Source organism: Rutidosis leptorrhynchoides, chromosome 8, assembly GCF_046630445.1.
Source record: "Rutidosis leptorrhynchoides isolate AG116_Rl617_1_P2 chromosome 8, CSIRO_AGI_Rlap_v1, whole genome shotgun sequence".
Lineage (NCBI taxonomy): Eukaryota > Viridiplantae > Streptophyta > Magnoliopsida > Asterales > Asteraceae > Rutidosis > Rutidosis leptorrhynchoides.
In genome coordinates, this window is record NC_092340.1 from 319,016,300 (window position 1) to 319,037,041 (window position 20,742).

General features: G+C 30.4%; 1 protein-coding gene across 1 annotated transcript; it reads left to right on the plus strand.

Moving 5' to 3' along the window:
- Window positions 1-1,766: 1,766 nt before the first annotated feature.
- On the plus strand, window positions 1,767-2,718 carry LOC139861214 (uncharacterized). The gene is made up of 2 exons (XM_071849532.1): window positions 1,767-2,327; window positions 2,400-2,718. The coding sequence occupies exons 1-2, from the start codon at window positions 1,916-1,918 to the stop codon at window positions 2,633-2,635; spliced, it is 648 nt and encodes a 215-aa protein (XP_071705633.1). The 5' UTR covers window positions 1,767-1,915; the 3' UTR covers window positions 2,636-2,718.
- The last annotated feature ends 18,024 nt before the right edge of the window (window positions 2,719-20,742 follow it).

Sequence of the window (20,742 nt, forward strand, 5' to 3'; positions counted from 1 at the left end):
CGAATATTTTTAAAACGCAAGTTAACGAGAGATGTTATAATTAAATGACGGAATTATTATGAACGTTAGTCAACGGAAACTACGAATTTAAATAACGAAAGGTATTATTTAAAAGAAAAAGACGGTGTTAAAAATAAAATTAACGGAAAAACGCGGGATGTTACATAAATCATCCCAAAATCACTCAGAGAAGTGTAATCACAACCTAGAGAGTGTGTGTGAGTTTGAGAGTTTTTTTTTTTTGAAGAGTTTTGTAATACTCTGTAAATCTATTCTTGTAAGTAATAGAGTTATCTTCTCTCAAATTTGTATCTTCCAACGTCCAGCCGATCATCTCTTCCCAACATTTGGGCTTTTGAATCACCTAAATCGGAGTCCGTATGAAGAAGATATGACGAAAATGTTGAAGACAACAAATTTTGTTTTCATCAACAATCTACTTCATTCTTTCATATCTCTTGGGCATTTTTACCTTTAAATCAATTCTAAAGCTAAAGTTTAAAAACTAAACTTAGACAATGTACAAGTAGAATTAGTATTGTCACCTAAAATGCTTATAAAATATGTGATTTTGTCCACTAAAGTTAACGTTTTTTCTTGCTAAAAACATATCACACATTAGACAAAATTTGACCTCTTCAAACCGCAATGTTCAAGCTCCGCTAGAGACCAGGATATCAAGCTTAGATGGTAATTTAGGATTTTAGATGAATCACATTCAAAGTTGAATAACACATTTAGTACAAATTGTACAATGATTTTGTATACAATTTCCACAAAATGCGGTCTTAAGGTCTCCATACATTTGATGTGTTTTAGCTTTCTTATATACAATATTCCATTGATGATTTGATGTAGAAACAAAAAGAATCTAGATAATATGCATTTTTTAAACATTTATCTATAACCTTCATTATGCAGCTATGGTATGTATAGTTGTAGGATAGGCATATATGAAGACTTTTAGGTCATACTCTAATAAGCTAAATGACACATGAAGCACTACCAATGGTCTAAAATTCTCCCACTGTGCTTGTATTTGGTCTTTTCAACTCTAACTACCAACTTTAACTATATATTTTTTACATGATCATTTATTTATCGTCTTTTTAAATGATAATATTCTACTATTATAAACTAAGTTTAAGAATGTTATGAGTTCCCCTATATTAGAATAATTACCAATGTAGCTATAGCCCGTCATGTGGAAGCTAGCTTGATCTAAAAAATGGGACAGGTTCGATCCCACCCGTAACAAGAATTTACAACTCTTGTGGCAGTGAGATGATGGTTGCTCCTGTCACATGTGTGGGGATCCGGTGAAGTTAATTTTTTGGCATTCTATTCTTTCGGGGTTGATCTGGTGGGTTTCTAGAAATACAAGTCGGGTGTTTCTGCCAAACATTCACCTTTTAATTCCGAATTAGAATAATATAAGATACTTTAGTAGTTAGAGTTCTCATATCTCCACTAGAGATCTTTGGTTCAAACCTCAACAGAAACATATTTTAAAATGACTAAGAAGATAATCGAAAACAATCACATGATAACTCGTTTAAAATACGTAAATTAGAATAACAATACACGCCGTTCTCGCGTAGTATTTTCGCTATATATACATGGATAGATGCATGTCACATGATGATATACTTGTGAAAATGAATCATGGCACATGCAAATAAATGTACATTGGTTTATTTAAACCGCACACATAGATAAATTTCATTTCTTCTTCATTCTTATAGAGTTCACTGGCTAGTGTTCTTTTCCCGCCCTTGGATATATCATCTATTTTATTTATATATCTAGCTACTTTCTCATAACCAAAATCTACCTATCATCACTTCAGCTTTATTAACATTAAACCAATCAAGCATCCTTCTTAAGCCATTGTGAACTCAGTTGTGTTACAACCATGTCTGAATCGAACGGTTTAGAGTCACCAACACTTCGATCTTCAAGAAAGCAACCACTAACACCACATCCCGACCCTTCAAAGTGTCCAAGATGCGAATCAACAAACACAAAGTTTTGTTACTACAATAATTATAACAAATTTCAACCTCGATATTTTTGTAAAGCTTGTAAAAGGCATTGGACTAATGGTGGCACTCTTCGCAATGTCCCAATTGGTGGTGGACGAAACAAAAACAAGCGATTAAGGCAATCTAATATTATCAGCAATCCAACTACCTTGGCCATTAGGAACAAAACATCAAGTGATCAAAATAGTCCAAGTGATCCCAAAGAGCGAAATGACGCTTCTAATGAGACGTTATTCAATAGAGATGATGTTGAATCATATATGGATATTGAAGAGTTAAAAGGTTTGATTTCTTTTGATTTCTATGGAAGCTTTATAGGTCAAGAATTGGCTCATGACGAGGTTTCAAAATTAGGAATTTCGGAACTTTCAAGCTCTTGTGAGTCTGATCGAAGTTTGAATGATTCAACTTCATTCATTGAAATGAATGGCAAGAATGAGGATTCAAGTATTGCAACAAGCATGATCATGCCCAGTTTTCAAGAAACAAGTTCTTTCTTGGAGCTAAACAATTGGAATTGGAAGGATCTTGATATTCTGTCTCTTGAAGATATGAATAAACCATGGGAGGATCCAACTTTCAAAACATGATTTGTGGTGAGGTTTTTTAAGATTTGTACTCTTATATCTTAATGATCTTGTTTTTGTGTTCATTAAGTTATTAATTTGTTTCTCTTGATCTGTAATTAGTGCAATTTAATAGTAAGGTTTGTAGTGTTTAATCATCTTTTTATATACTAACATTAGCATGAGTCAATTTTTATAGGCATACTTCAATCAACTCTTTCATGTTTGATGAATTGTTTAACAATATATTTAATATTACTTAATTCTGAATTTAAATCTAACTGCCATTTGTAGAATATCCTCAACTATATTTTTTTTTAACGGCGGTTAGGAATCACTGACGGTGTCCGAACGTGATATCGGAACCCATCCACCCAATCACTTATTGGGACGAACATTACAGTCCTACCGCCTCTTAGGAGGAAACCCCCACGACGAATTTATACTTGCATCGCGGTAAAACCCCCTCGGGTGACGCTCAAATACTTACATCGAAAACTTCCGAGAGCTATGAAATGAGCGGGTAAGCACAAAAGAAATATTTTTAGAAGTACATGAGAGTCGAACTCCCGAGCATTTAAGGACATTATATAATATATAACTACCATCTTTTACACGTATCATTTTGTGCAATCACTATATGCTGTCTCTGTAATTACTCTCTTTCAATTTAGTTACCAAAAAACACACGGATTTAAAAAGTTATTACTATTAATTACTTTTGCGTACTATATATTCATACATATAAAAGTTGTCAAATAATTTAGTCAAAAATTTAAATGTTCGAAATAATAAGGCTAACTCCATGTTACTATTGCCCACCAAACATTTAAATGTTCGAAATGACCAAGGCTAATTCCATGTTACTCTAAAAACGTTATCAGCTACAAAAGTTGAAGCAAACCATACAAGATAAAATAAAAATTAGCAAAAAATGATATAAGAAGGTAGCTAGGTTCACTATAGATGATGGATGATATAAGGAAACTTGAAGGGACATGCATGTGACATGAGGGTCAATATATGTTACATCTCAATTGTTTTTTAGGTAGCCAGCCCAAACGATATATAGAATGGGAGATGATATTTTCAACATTCATTTTACTTCTTTCACTTATAATGTCTAAATTACCCTTAATGAAAGACTTGCACAAATTCTTTAAAACTTTTTCTTATAATTTATTGAGGGATATTTAAAGAACAAAACATGAAATTGTGGTGAAGAAGTAAAAAAAATGTTGGAAATATCATCTCCCATACAATACAATTGCACTTTGCTAACACTAATAGGTCATTAACCCATTGGCTTTTTACCTTTTTTTAATCAAAATGTTTTTTAAATCGCCTTTGAACTTAAAAAACTAAAAAGAATCTATTAGTGGAGAAATGAAAGGTGTTTTGTTTTATCATAGAAAATTATTTGATTCTTACATTTCAAAGAATTTTCGAAACGGAGTTGAGATGAAAAGACTTTCGCGAGAATAGATGGCAGACTTGATACGGATATTGTTTATCACCCACCTTAGAATTTTAAGTACTGCTACCTCCGTCTCATTCCAATAGGCTAGTATTCTATTTTGGGTTGTCCCATTCTGATAGTCCACTTTCATAAATAGAAAGGAAATATGATATTTCATTGGTGGATTTGGAGAGAGAAGATATTTCATTGATGGAGAAATGAAGTTAGTGAAATTTCCTAAAACTGCGTGTTTTTTGTCTGTGGACTATTGGAATGAGACGGAGGTAGTAGTAACTAGTGAAATGACCCGTAAAATCACGGGTTTGTTTAAACGAAACAGTTTAACGATATATTTTAGGTATTAAGTGAACGTAAATGCTAAAGTCATTTAGTTTAATGACTCGTGGAACCACAAAGTCCGACTAAGAAACTCGTCAGCTGAACATTGCATCAAACACCTAAAATGCATATTAAACAATCCACATCTAATCATAAGAGATAATATTTGTTGTCATTTTATTTTAAAGTGTAAATTAAAATATAAATTTAAAATTGGTTTTCTTCTGCCTAGCTTTTATACCTTCTCGTACTCAATTCAAAATAATTAATTAAAATAATTCAAAATTATTTAATTTTAATAATTAAAATAATTATTAATAAGATTTAATAATAATAATTAATTTATAAGATTTAATTTTAACTTCAAATTATTTAGATTAATGACATCACCCACCATGTCTAAATTTTTTTCTTTTGTTTTTTGAATTTTTTTACAATAAGAATTAGCCAAATAATGACATTATCATTATAGGATTTTAATAGAAATTATAGATTAGTTACTGTATTAATTAAGATATCATAATCTATAAATCAAATTTTATTGTTTAATGTTTTTAGTTATGTGTGTATTTTCACTCTTTTTCTCCTTATTATATCATATATCCATATTGAATGTGGAATATATTATTATTATTGTGTGTAATAAATAAAATACACTTTAAACTATAAATTAAGCACGCTCTCCATTTCCTTACAAGTGTCTAACTTGAAATTGCACAAATTTTAAATCTCTTTAATTTTATTTTAAAGCCTTAGTCCCATTTACTTTTATAATTGATTAAAAAATAAAGTTGGCACTTAAAATAAAGTTGACACTTAAAATAGAACATCTAATAATAATATGTGAAAGGACCCGTTCATATACATTATAAACGATTCACAATAGTTGATTACATTGCGAGGTATTTGACCTCTATATGATACATTTTACAAACATTGCATTCGTTTTTAAAAGACAATATTTCTTTACATCGAAAATTGACAGGCATGCATACCATTTCATAATATCCACTATCCAACTATAAATTGATTTAATAATAATCTTTGATGAACTCAATGACTCGAATGCAACGTTCTTCGAAATATGCTATGAAAGACTCCAAGTAATATCTTTAAAATGAGCAAATGCACAGCGGAAGATTTCTTTAACACCTGAGAATAAACATGCTTTAAAGTGTCAACCAAAAGGTTGGTGAGTTCATTAGTTTATCATAATCATTTATTTCCATCATTTTAATAGACCACAAGAATTTCATTTCCAGTTCTCATAAATATACGTCCCATGCATAGAGACAAAAATAATCATTCATATGGTGAACACCTGGTAACCAACATTAACAATATGCATATAAGAATATCCCCTATCATTCCGGGATCCTCCTTCGGACATGATATAAATTTCGAAGTACTAAAGCATCCGGTACTTTGGATGGGGTTTGTTAGGCCCAATAAATCTATCTTTAGGATTCGCGTCAATTAGGGTGTCTGTTCCCTAATTCTTAGATTACCAGACTTTAATAAAAAGGGGCATATTCAATTTCGATAATTCAACCATAGAATGTAGTTTCAATTACTTGTGTCTATTTCGTCAAACATTTATAAAAGCGCATGTATTCTCAGTCCCAAAAATATAAAGGGTAAAAAGGCAAATGAAACTCACCATACTGTATTTCGTAGTAAAAATACATATAACGTCATTGAACAAGTGCAAGGTTGGCCTCGGATTCACGAACCTATATTAATTATATATATTTATATGTTGGTCAATATTTGTATAGCAATTTAGGTCAGGTCATAGTGTAATCCTATCCTATAGCTCGAGTCTGACTCTACAGTATAGTAACATGTTATATTACTCATGCTCAATTAAGATTCTAGTAAAAGATGACGTGTGAAACAACGTAACATAAATGGTTTCATAATCATAAAATAGTATTTTAGGTTTTTTTTTTTTTTTAGAGAAAATCAACACAAAAAGGTAACTGAAAAGTTAACAGGAAAAGTCAAAGTTCAAAGTCAAAAGTCAAAGGTTAATGTCAAAAGTCAAAGGTCAAAGTAAAAATGAGGTCACATGCAAATATATAATAACTTATACAAAAATGATTTTCGGTCAAACATGACTAAACGGGCCACTTCAGCTATTTTTAGAAAAATTATCGGAACTCCGATTGATAAACGGCCAAAGATAAAAGTTACATATTACCAAAAAGATTAAGCATAAATATTACAGAAGTAAACTAAACCTAGACAACTCGTAGTTGCCAACGCGTTTTCGGCGTTTCAAAGTTAATTTTTCAGCTTTAATAAATTTACAAAAGTGACCGAGTAGCCTACTTTGGAGATTTTTAGAAAATTTCTCAAAACTCGTATTGACAAACGGTCAAAGCCTGAAAATTCTCGTTACCACAAAGATATAACATGATTTTTGGCAAGAGTAAACACATATCAGGCCGACCATGACAACTGATACAAAACTGACATTTTTAAATAAAAAAGTTTCAGCTCTTTTTAGAATTTTAAAATGTGACCAAACCGTCAACTTTGATGATTTTTAGAAAAATCGTCGAGACTCGAATTGACAAACGGCCAGAGTCTTTTGTTAGACCTTACAGCAAAGAATTCAGTGATATTTTTTTTTATATATGAAACAACGCAGATCAGCGAGAATTTCAGTTCCCGTTTCGACATTTCATCAAAATTTGCAAAACTTCTTTTGTCAATAACTTGACAACCGTTCAACGAAACGAGACGTGCTTTATATGAAAATTCATCTACTCGACGAGTAGAATCTGAATAACCACTCTTTATAACCCAAAAAATTAGTTCACTAATTATCATCAGCAATTTTAATTACGAAATTAATTATGCAATTTGTTTATTTCATAACTTTCTAACCGTTACTTGGATTCAAGTGATTCTTAAACCAAAATTCAACTATTTTTCACTAGCTTTCTAACGACATGCATATCTTATACCTTATCTCAATCGTATATGTAACTATTTCAGGAATCAACATAACTTATCTAATGGCAATATCAAAAGTACAAGCATGCATAATCCTATATACTCGAGCACTAGTCAGGGATACACTATTAGTATGTAAAAATTAAATTATGAGTACTCACATTTCAATATTGAGATTCAATATTGCAGGAAAGGTACGTAAACGCAACGGAGATGATAAACACTATATTGACCTCACGAGCATACCCATGAACCATACTCAATCACCTCCATAGCTATAACCCATAATTTCCTTAATCCTATCCCACTCGAAAAAACAACTTCGAAATCACTCGGACAGCACTCCGTCGTAATATTTTATGTATACTAATAATATCTTGAGATAATACGGAGTAAATATATATATGTAAATCGATTGAGAGAGTTTAGAGAAAACTATTTTCAAGTTTCTATGAAATAATGAAACCTACTGAATTCTATTTATAATAGATTTTTGAATTATTAAAGTGAATTATTAAAGTATGAATTATTAAAGTGAATTATTAAAGTATGAATTATTAAAGTATGAATTATTAAAGTGAATTATTAAAGTATGAATTATTAAAGTGAATTATTAAAGTATGAATTATTAAAGTTAAAGTAAAGTAAAAATAAAGTAAAGGTAAAGTTTAAGTATAGTAAAAGTATAAAACTATGTACGTATAATACGCGTATAAATATATATAATATTAATTTAAATCGTTATATATATTTAATAAAATAAAATATAAATATCGTTATCTTTATCATACTAGTTAAGTAATGAGTTGTCAAAAGTGGTTCTAGATATTTATAAAAGTTATATACGTTTTAATAATAAAGTTCTTTTTAAACTGAAAACGTTTTTTTACGTTTGAAACTAAATAGATCAATCGAGTCTTTATGAGATTCAATCTTCCACTATCCTTTGTCTAGTTCTCAATGATTGATAATTTGTTCATATTTATAAATCACTTTACCATTTTCCGAATATTGTTAAAATGAAAAGATTTCTCAAATCAACGTGGACCTTTCAACAGAGACTTGTAATCATAATTTAATATAGCTGATAATTCAATCATTTGATCTTATCTTCTAATTCCATTGATAAACATTTTGAAACAGATACAATCATATAAAGTATTTAATCTAATATTTTGTTTACGTTTCAAGTTATAATATATATACACATATACATATATAATCATATTCGTTTAATGGTTCGTGAATCGTTGGAACTTGGTCGAGGTTGAATGAATGTATGAACATAGTTTAAAATTCTTGAAATTTAACTTAACAAATATTGCTTATCGTGTCGGAATCATATAAAGATTAAAGTTTAAATTTGGTTGGAAATTTCCGGGTTGTCACAATATGCCCCATTTACCTTTGTGTCTAAATACATTCTATGACTTAATTATTTTTCGAAAAATACGTAATAACATTAATAATGGTCCGAAGACCAACGAGTACAAGCCGATACAAAAAAAAAAAAACACCGAACACAAGTCCTAGTCAAACTAAACAAACCTAACCATACGGCCTCAACATCAGGGAGGGTGAGAATACGTTTAGCTCAGAAACAAAACAAGACTAAAGCTATAACATACGAAAACTAAATTACCATTTATACTAAATACAACAAACAGACAACCACAATGACCGGGAGGACGCCAACCATATCCACAACAAAACAACCCAAAGAAAACCCGACTGTCACGAGCCGAAACTGAATCTACAACATGGAGTTAACCCAACCCTTGTTGGATCTATTTTAGGTCCCAACATGTCCTACATATAAGCTCAAGAGTTTTCTCTCTAAAACCAATTGGTGATAGAGAAAGGTTCCCCTAAGCTTATATACAAGCATTTATTTCTTTCTACTTTCGACGTGGGACACACAAATCGATTAGCTCCAACAATCACCCCCTTAATCGGTTTGTTCATGCACTCGTATCATATAACGTGGCTTTTTACCCCGGACCCGTTCATTTACATCTCGACTTTTCCCGAACACCCGAACTCTTCCCTTGGTCTTGTCCATAGTCATTCCGATTTGAACCGCCGCTGCCACAATGATTACACACGTGCCATCTGCTCTGATACCACTTGTGGGGTCGATTTTAAATCCACCAACATATCCCGCATATAAGCTCAAGAGTTCCCTAATACTCTAAAATCAATTGGTGATAGAGAGAGGTTCCCCTAAACTTATATACAAGCATTTGTTTCTTTCTACTTCCGATGTGGGACACACAAACCAATTGGCTCTAACTACCCTGATGGTGCAAGCACACAAAAAATATCTTATAATGCTTGTATTTTATTTATGCAATATTCCATCTTATCCAGACTCAAGCTAATATTAAACATCCATGAAATTGTAGGATCATTTCAGGTACATATACAATATATAAGCTCATGAGTTCTACAATACTCTAAAACCAATTAGTAGCATAGGGAGGATCCCATAAGCTCATATACATACATTTCTTTCTATCAGTTCGGTGTGGGACTATTTTGCATTTCTTTAAACCGATTATCTCTAACACGCATGAAATATTGAATTTCGTGCATTTTAAGTTTCATGAACGTAGGTTGTTTAACATCCACTATAATAAAAGATATTACAAGTTAATGATGTTAAATTCTCGATACTTTGAATATATCGTTATAATTTTAATAAAGTAACAATTGACTATATCAAAATACTAAAGACTCGGCATACGGGACTGATTGAAGCTATCATACTCTCAATTTCTTAACCTCACCAAATAAACACTGCATAATACTCCAACACGACTTTGATCATACGGATATGGTAAAATCACCGTTTGGGTCGTGGCACTAGCCCGCACTCCGTGAGCGGCGACTTCCTAAGATCCCCGCCCACTCACCTGGGAGTGCGCCCCAACACAGGGGCGCATCATCCTTTACCTTGCTATTCTCGTCATAGTATAAAATTAAGTTTTACGGGTTTGCATTCTACATTTTCTAAACTCTTTATTAAGTATAGCCTAATAACCCTTGTTTCACGTAAATCATAATTACTTAAAATGATTGTTAGTTTATTATTTTTTTTATTTTTTAAGGAAAAAAAAACTATAACTTTTATAACAACTCGAGGGTTTTCATTAACCTCGAAACAAATACAACCCAAAGGCAACTAGGACAAGCAGATAAAAACTGACCAAAACTACAAAGAACACTACTACGACATACACAAACTAAGCGAGGCAAACGCAAAAAGACAAAAGAAAAACATCCAAACACATAGAACAATTCAAACCCAAACATTAAAATTCCTCAACTTCTCCCCGTGAACCTTTCGAACCTTTAGGCTTAACCTTTCGTTTTTATTTAGGAGTTGGGGCCGTGCTCGAGTTAATCATATCTCCTTCAACCTAAACGTGTTTGAAATCTATAGTAGTGTGATGACCCGAAAATTTCCGACCAAATTTAAACTTAATCCTTAAATGATTTAATGTTTCCGACACGATAAGCAAAGTCTGTAAAAACTGAATCTCAATATTTTGAACTACTTTCATATGTTCAAATACCTTTCGTTTGTTCTCGACGATTCGCGAACAATTATATGTAAATAGATACATATATATACTATAACTAGAAAGCGTAACAAAGTATTAATTGTATGATACTGTGCATTAAACTTATTGGTTTATATATCTATTTGAATATATATGATCAGTTGGAATATTAATTGTATGAATATATTGTGACGTGTATTTAAAACGTGTTTATGAATATTGAATATTTATTAACTTGGTCATAAAACGTTTTGATTTAAAACAATATTATTACTTTGATAGATAATGAGACGATGATTTATAGAAGTAAATGACCAAAACACTCAAAGGTATAAGTTATATTTCAAGTGATATAGTTTATGGATAATTTAAGTCTATATTTTGACAAAGGTACGAGTCGCGAAACATAAAATACAAGTTTTCTCAGTGTACGAAAGGACGTTCGGAAAACCGGAACCGAGACATAAGTCGAGTGACGACGTATGACTTATCGGGACAAAAATTACAAATCAACTATGCACGTGAATTTAATATAATATATAATTAATTATATAAATTAAATATATTATAAATATAATATAATAATATGTCAACGAGGTAGCAAATAAAAGGTTTGTGAGCTGGTAACAGGGGCCATGCGATCGCATGGATCCCCCTCACATATACCATGCGATCGCATGGAAGCTGGGGTCGGAGAACATGTATAAAGCTCGAGCATTTCGGACGATTTCCTTCACCAATCATTATTGCATTCTCTTTACTCTATATATATATATATATATATATATATATATATATATATATATATATATATATATATATATATATATATATATTAATATTATTATTATTATTATTATTATTATTATTATTATTATTATTATTATCATTATTATTATTATTATTATTATTATTATTATTATTAATCGTATTATCATTATTAGTAGTATTATTATTATTAGTATTATACATAAAATAATACGACGAGGTTCTGCTCGCATGTTTTCAAAATGGGTTTTTGAGAGGGATAGAGCTAAGGAAATTATAGGTTATAGCTATGGAGGTTACGAGTATTGTTTGGAGGTATAGCTCATGAGTCAAACTAGTGTTTATCATCTTCGTTACGTCTACGTACTTTCATGCAATATTGAATCTCAATATTGATACGTGAGCACTCATATTTTATCTTTTATATATTAATAGTGTATCCCTGACTAGTGCTCGAGTATATTTGATTATGCATGCTTGTATATTTAATTTCGTCATTATATAGTATATGTTGAATCACGAATTTAATACGTATATTACTGATATAAGGTATATGATATGCATGTCGTTGGAAAGCTGTCAAAAAATTTATAACTTTTCATTTAGAAATCGCTTGATTTCGATGAACGTATTAAAAGATATGATCAACTGAATTATGGTTGACGTTAATTGAAATTGTGTTTGAAACTGTAAATTAATATTTAAACAACTTGTATATGTGATTGATAAATTGGAATTTTTAGATATTACTAATCGAGTAAATGAATTTCTATATAAAGCACATTTTGTTTTGTTGATCAATTGTCAAAGTTGACTGTCTTATCATGTTTTAAAGCTTTATAAATACTATAATCTGATTTTCAAATATTGGAAAACTATATGAAAATCATGTTCGATTGCCACGATAATTCAAGTATAATATAGCTCCTGAACTAAATAATATTTTGAGTTTGATAAACTATAAATTCGTTCAATTATCAAGACTTATACTATGTTAACAAACATGTATAGATTAAAAGATCATTTTGGGTCAGGTTGACTTTTGAGATGAATTTTGTTAACTTTTGCATGTCGGTCTCGAGCATTAGGATTGTGATACACTATGCCCTGACCTAGCTTATTAGACATGTATTGACCAACATATGTTCTCTAGGTTGAGATCTACAATTATTTGACATTCCGAGTTTCGGTCACATTTCGGTGAACTACTTTATGTACTGCTAAGGTGAGTTTATAGATCCCTTTTTAATTGCTTTTGCAATCTATATTTTTGGGCTGAGAATACATGCACTTTATTTTAAACGCAATGGATACAAGCACATACTAAATTCTACACCGAGTTTGAACCGAAAATCCTTTAGCTTTGGTAACTAGTAATTATCAGTTATAAGAACTGGTGGGCGCGAGTAGTAGTATATGGATCCATAGGGCTTGACATCCCCGTCTGTTCCAGGTATAGAAACCCTAGCCTGAACTATAAAACAGACGTATGCTATTTGAGTTTAGTACATGTTGGTTTGCGTGTATTGTACATGTTGGTTGCATGTATGTTAAAACATGGGTACTTATTATAGACGTTAAAGCTTAGTTACCTGGGTGCTCAATCTTGTAGAATATTTTGATAAACATTTCTGGATGAAACAACTGAAATCTTGTGATCCACCTTTATATACAGATTATGCGAAACATTAAAACTATGAACTCACCAACCATTGTGTTGACACTTTCAAGCATGTTTATTCTCAGGTTCCGAGAAGTCTTCCGCTGTTTGCTTATATGTTAGAAAAGCTTTGTGCATGGAGTCATACATGCTTTATTCAAGAAAACGGTACATTCACAAAACATCATCATGTATCTATTTTGACTGCATTGTCAACGGATATATTATTGTAAACTATTATTTACGGTGATTGTCTATATGTAGAAATCATCAGATGTCGAAAACCTTGGATTTAAATATTCATTTATGGTATACCTTTTCAAAAGAATGCAATGTTTATAAAACGTATCATATAGAGGTCAAATACCTCGCAATGAAATCGATGAATGACGTATTCGTCCATATGGATTTGGATCGATCGTCACAAGTAGCCTCCTCGAAGAATTAGTAACCTTGTTCGACTAGGACTCAGCAATGTCACTGCTCTTAGGCACTTCTGAAGCACAAGCCTTGTCCGATTCAACCCTACAAGAGCTCGATTCCAATCCTCCAAGCCCAACGTTATCCACATTCGCAGGCCCATTAGTAAACTTAAAAACATTCAAGCCCAAATTTTCACCTAAGACCCCCTCCTGCAAAACAACCAATGGCACCATTTTTTGTTACCTCTTGAACCAATCGAAAAATCCAACCTAAGAAACAAGAAGAACGAAATCAGATGGAATAATCCCAATGTCGTAGACCTCCGTCTGAACATCAATGTGACATCTTTTACTTTCCAGCGTAGTGTGCGCCGAACACATTGAGTGTGCGCGGCGCACACTCTGTTGGGCAGATAGAGGTTGTTGTGTGATCGTTCCATATTTTATTCATATATCCACGATTAAGTGACAAAGATTACACGAGTTTTAGAGGCTATACTGAATAAATGATGATGTTTTTAGGATTATTGAAGTTTGAAGACAAGTGCAAGAAAAAGAGTTAAAGCAAAGAAAAATGTGCGAAAAATTCCTATAGGCCGTAATTTACGGTCAAAGAAGGAAAAAATTGATTCGACAGTTTCTAGCCATATGATTACGACACTCTTTTACGGTGGGCCATAAATTACGGTGCTAAGGCCGTAATTTACGGCCTTGTCTGATGGGCTGAATTTTGGAAGGCCGAATTTTATGGGATTTTGGCTTACGGAGCAAGATATGTGATATAAACTAAACCCTAAGCTACGAATTAATCAACTAATATTCCAGTTTTTAGATCTACAAACACCCACCATAACATCAAAATCATTCAAGGTTCAAGGAACAAAGTCAAGTTCTTCATGATTGTTCATTAAATCATCATGTTCATCATCACCAACATGCGCGACTAGTTCCTTTTACTTTATTCTTTCCATGAACAATTAAAGTATGTTTCATTCATTCATGTTTGTGTGGTTTATGATATTGTGATGCTTATGTCTTTTGTATAATGATTTTTGTAAACTGATCAAGTTATGATAAATGCAAGTTTATATTGATTGTTGTTTATTGCAAGACAAGTGATTGTGATTTAACATGTTGTGCTTGATCCAACTTATTGATAATTATATTAAGTATTGATATGGCCAAAACAGAAGGTTTATTTGTGCGGTGTTGTTAGGTCGCTGATGTGTGAAATCTAGTATATAATTTATCTCTGGAAAATGCCGGTTTAAGATTACTACACACTAACGGGCAGTATACCCGATTGTGCAATAGTATAAAGTTGGTAATTCTGAAATCGTTCCAAGGACAGTTTTAAACGTGAGAATTAAGATTGCAACTAATAAAAATAACTAAGTTAATCTATTAAAATCGAAAGTACGAGATAATTTGTTTTGTGGCTATTTAACGATTAGCCAAATCAAAGTTTGTCACACCCCCAAATTAGGGCCTAGGGTATTTGTGACTAATTATATCAAATCACAGTTGTATAAACGAGAACGACTCTATATGAGACGTTTTGAATAAAACATTTATTAATAAAACAGCGGAAGCATTAAAAGTTTTACATCAAATTTAAACTGAAATAATAATAATAGTCTTAATGCAAAGTAAATGTAATGAAATGAAGACTCCATGTAGCAGCATTCAATTCATCAGGTAGCAATCATGGCAATCATCTTATTCGTCACCTGAGACAAAACATGCTTAAAGTGTCAACCAAAAAGGTTGGTGAGTTCATTAGTTTATCAAAATCAATCATTTCCGTTATAATAATAGGCCACAAGATTTCAGTTTCATAAATATCCGTACACTAGCAAGTGTATAAAAGCATTCTATAAGTTGTAGGCACCCGGTAACAAGCCTTAACGTTCATGTTTTACCCTCTGAAGTACACCAGATCAGGTGTGTTTAAAATAACCTCGAAGTACTAAAGCATCCCATAGTCAGGATGGGGTTTGTCAGACCCAATAGATCTATCTTTAGGATTCGCGCCTACCGTACATAGACAAGTAGTTTAATGTTACCAAGCTAAGGGTATATTTCTGGTTTAAACCCACATAGAATTAGTTTTAGTACTTGTGCCTATTTCGTAAAACATTTATAAATCAGCGCATGTATTCTCAGCCCAAAAATATATATAAAAAGGGAGCAAATGAAACTCACCTTAAATAGCAGTTGAAGTATTCCACGCAAGAAAGGAAAGTAAAGCAAGTAAGTGACCGAGATATCAACTAGAAGTAGTTCTTTAAGAGAGAAATGAGAGATTAAGGTGTAAGTTTGAAATGAGAAATGTATGTGGTATTTATAGTTGAAAATGTTAGGTAAAAAAAAATTAAAATAAAATAAGTAAATCTTAAAAGTTAAAATAAGAAAAATTATTTTGTATTTTTATTAAAAGTAAATCTTAAAAGTTAAAATAAGAAAAAGTAGTTTGTATTTTTATTAAAAGTAAAATCTTAAAAGTTAAAATAAGAAAAAGTAGTTTGTATTTTTATTAAAAGTAAAATCTTAAAAGTTAAAATAAGAAAAAGTATTTTGTATTTTTATTAAAAGTAAATTTTAAAAGTTAAAATAAGAAAAAGTAGTTTGTATTTTTATTAAAAGTAAAATCTTAAAAGTTAAAATAAGAAAAAGTAGTTTGTATTTTTATTAAAAGTAAAATCTTAAAAGTTAAAATAAGAAAAAGTATTTTGTATTTTTATTAAAAGTAAATCTTAAAAGTTAAAATAAGAAAAAGTATTTTGTATTTTTATTAAAAGTAAAATCATAAAAGTTAAAATAAGAAAAAGTAGTTTGTATTTTTATTAAAAGTAAAATCTTAAAAGTTAAAATAAGAAAAAGTATTTTGTATTTTTATTAAAAGTAAATCTTAAAAGTTAAAATAAGAAAAAGTAGTTTGTATTTTTATTAAAAGTAAAATCTTAAAAGTTAAAATAAGAAAAAGTAGTTTGTATTTTTATTAAAAGTAAAATCTTAAAAGTTAAAATAAGAAAAAGTATTTTGTATTTTTATTAAAAGTAAATTTTAAAAGTTAAAATAAAAAAAAGTAGTTTGTATTTTTATTAAAAGTAAAATCTTAAAAGTTAAAATAAGAAAAAGTAGTTTGTATTTTTATTAAAAGTAAAATCTTAAAAGTTAAAATAAGAAAAAGTATTTTGTATTTTTATTAAAAGTAAATCTTAAAAGTTAAAATAAGAAAAAGTAGTTTGTATTTTTATTAAAAGTAAAATCATAAAAGTTAAAATAAGAAAAAGTAGTTTGTATTTTTATTAAAAGTAGAATCTTAAAAGTTAAAATAAAAAAAGTATTTTGTATTTTTATTAAAAGTAAATCTTAAAAGTTAAAATAAGAAAAAGTAGTTTGTATTTTTATTAAAAGTAAATCTTAAAAGTTAAAATAATAAAAAGTAGTTTGTATTTTTATTAAAAGTAAATCTTAAAAGTTAAAATAAGAAAAAGTAGTTTGTATTTTTATTAAAAGTAAATCTTAAAATAAAAGTAGTTTGTATTTTTATTAAAAGTAAATCTTAAAAGAAAAAGTAGTTTGTATTTTTGTATTTATTTATTAAAAGTAGATATAGTTTTGATTATTTTTTTTTGTATAAAATTCTAAAAAAAATTTGTTTAATATATTTCTAAGAACATTTTACATTTTATTTCTATATTTGTTTAATTATTAAATACGAATTTTATATATAAATTATTATTATATTTAGTTTTTATAAAAATTAAAATTTATGATTATTAATTTATAGTTTTTATTAGTTTTATAAATGTTATAATATTATGTATTATTTAGTTAATTATATATTCTATTAACTAAATAACAAAAGTAATATAAATATTATATATATATTCATTGATGTAATTATGTTATATTATATATCATAATCTTATTTATAATATTTATAATTATATTATTTATTTTAAGCGTACGTTTATTCGGTCAACGTTAAATTTATTCGTATATAACAACTCTAGGTATTTTAGTAAAATCGGAAGTCGAAAAGTGAGGGTTGTTATAAAGTTTGATTAAAAGTAAAAGACAATATTTTTGGGTTTTTAAGTTTATAAGAAATAAATGCAGACTCAACGAAAAGTAAAGATATTTGAATTCAATAGATAAAAGAATGTTCGCCTAGATCTCCTATTCGCAGTGTCGGATGATTTGTTATTAAGCTCTAGTTCAATTTATCAATACATGCAACTACAGAGTCGGTTTATCCAGAGTTCTCTTTTAGCAAACACGTTAAACTTGGATTTATTGGCTTAGGGTTCCCTTTCACCAAAGACCTCGTTCATTTGTGACTTAGTAATTAACTAATTATAAGATTAAGATTCAATTGGTTACGCGTTCGCTCCACACAATTCACCCCTATTTTGTTCGATATATGTTACCCGGTTTACCCCCTTGGTCCAGTAAGCACCCAATTGGTTAAGACAAATCAACTGAAAACTAGTGTACTAAATTGAAACAGGGTTCCCTTTGTTCAAACAAGATTACTAATCAACCTAGTAACAATAATCAACACCCACAAGAATGGTTCTTAATCAAAACTCATAATTATCATGCATTAATCAAATCAAACATTAAAGTATCATCCAAACACATACGAATATTCAATCTAGACAAACATTAAAGTGCTTAGCCAACCATGGCTAAAACCAAAATTACAAATAAACAATTAAGAGTATTCATAATGATGATAAGAATTAAACCTAATGAAAATTGTGTTCTTGAATGATGAACGGATCGAGACGCGTTTCCGGAATGATTGATGTGTTAGAATGATCTTGGGGTTCCCCAAAAATCACCCTTTTTCATCAAAAAGCTGCTGGAATTCGTCTGGATGCAATAATGAATCATTAGGGTAAAAATTTGGGCTTTAAATAGGAAAGTTCTGAACCCGGCTAAATATGGAGCGCCGCTCCAATAGTCTCGCGGCGCTCCGTTTGCTGTAAACTTGATTTCTGGTCCTCTGAAAGCTCTCGAACTGTTTTTTCTGCCTACTGGAGCGGCGCTCCACCTTTCTGAGCGGCGTTCCTGGTCTCTTTTGCCGATTCCGAGCTAAAAACTAACTAATATTCGTCCAAACTTGAATCGAACCAACCTCTTTCACTCGTTTCCATAGAAAATCACTAAAACCATCAAATAACTTCAAATTTCATCTTCTTGGTCTTAGAACTCGAACTTTCACAACACTTATCGAAATAACACCAAATCGTATCCAAAAGGACCAAAATATGCCAGATGTCGCTAAGGAAAAAGCGTATGAAATATGCGATATCAGTCGCAACACGTCAGAATTTAGCTACCAAAAGAGAGTAATGGTTTTATTATTTATATTTAGATGGGGTTCCTAGCTATAACTCACCTACTTGTCTTCCTTTTTACGAGTAAGTTGTAAATATAACTCAGGTTCGTATTTTTGTATGTTTGCTCAGTAATGTGGGACAAAAGTGCCTATATAGTTAACCCTAATGACAAGAGGTGATAGATTAAGTTTAACTAAGTAGAGTAGTAAAGTAAAGATAGATAGGTATGAAGAATAGTATTCTGTAGGGGAATTATCGCAAGAGTTCAACTTCCTAGGATAAACACTAAACCTCAATCAACTGGGCTATGATCCTAACTGATTTGTCACTAAGAGTTTAGGCCTTGAAGATTCTGGCTAAGACGGATATCCCTACTCCCAACGTTAACCTAAAAGGTTCAAACGACCTTATGGAATGGATCCTAGGTACATGAACAAAGTGGTCTACCCATAAAGGAAAGTCTCAGCTTTTCTTAATCCTAGTTGAAACATCCGCGACTAATCCTCCCGGACGGAGTCTTCAACAGTTGGTCCCATTGCGATGATCGACTTCAAATAATATCTTTAACATGAGCAAATGCACAGCGGAAGACTTAAATCGTACCTGAGAATAACATGCTTTAAAAGGTCAACATAAAGTTGGTGAGATATATAGGTTTAATGCTAGCAGCGTTATAACTATGGACCACAAGATTTCGTATATAAACAGTTTAATAAAAATATTCTAAGTGGTTGAGCACTTGGTAACCATACTTAACATTCAATCACGTCGCATATTCCCTTTAATATGAAATTTTACTACACCGTACCAAGTGTAGTCACAAAACGAAGTACTGTGCAACCGTTGAATACTGGTCGTCCAGTCCGGTTGGGGTTGTCAGGCCCGATAGATCTATCAACAGGATTCGCGTTTACAATACCGCTGTAAATATTAGTTACCAAGCTACAGGGAAGTATGCCAGTGGTACAACTCAACGTAGAATATATTTTTCAGTTACTTGTGTCCATAACGTAAAACATAAAATACATGTATTCTCATCCCGAAATATTTAGAGTTTAAAAGTGGGACTCTATACTCACCTAATGTATTTTGTAGTAAAAATACATATAACACCATTAATCGATAATAAGGTTGGCCTCGGATTCACGAACCTATATCCAGTATATATATATATATTAATACACATCCCATGTAATCAGCTAAGTTTACTTATATTTTATAATTTATTAACATTAGTATCTTTAAATATAGTTATACCTATAATAAATATATGATATATAATTTAATTAAAGTTTTATCAATATAAATGGTAATATATTAGTTGAAAACCTATTAGTATGTAATATTAGTTGTCGTGTATAGATAATATTTGTTTGAAAAAAAAAATAATAATTACGATATCACTAAAAATAATAATAATAATGATAATACTTTTAATAATGATAAAAATAATAATACTTATAATGATAATAGTTAATATGATAATATATTCATATTGAAAATAAAAATGATTATTAGATTTAATAATGATAATGATAATAATAGTAATAATACTTATGTTAGTAATAAAAAAATGATAAAGTTAATAATGATAAT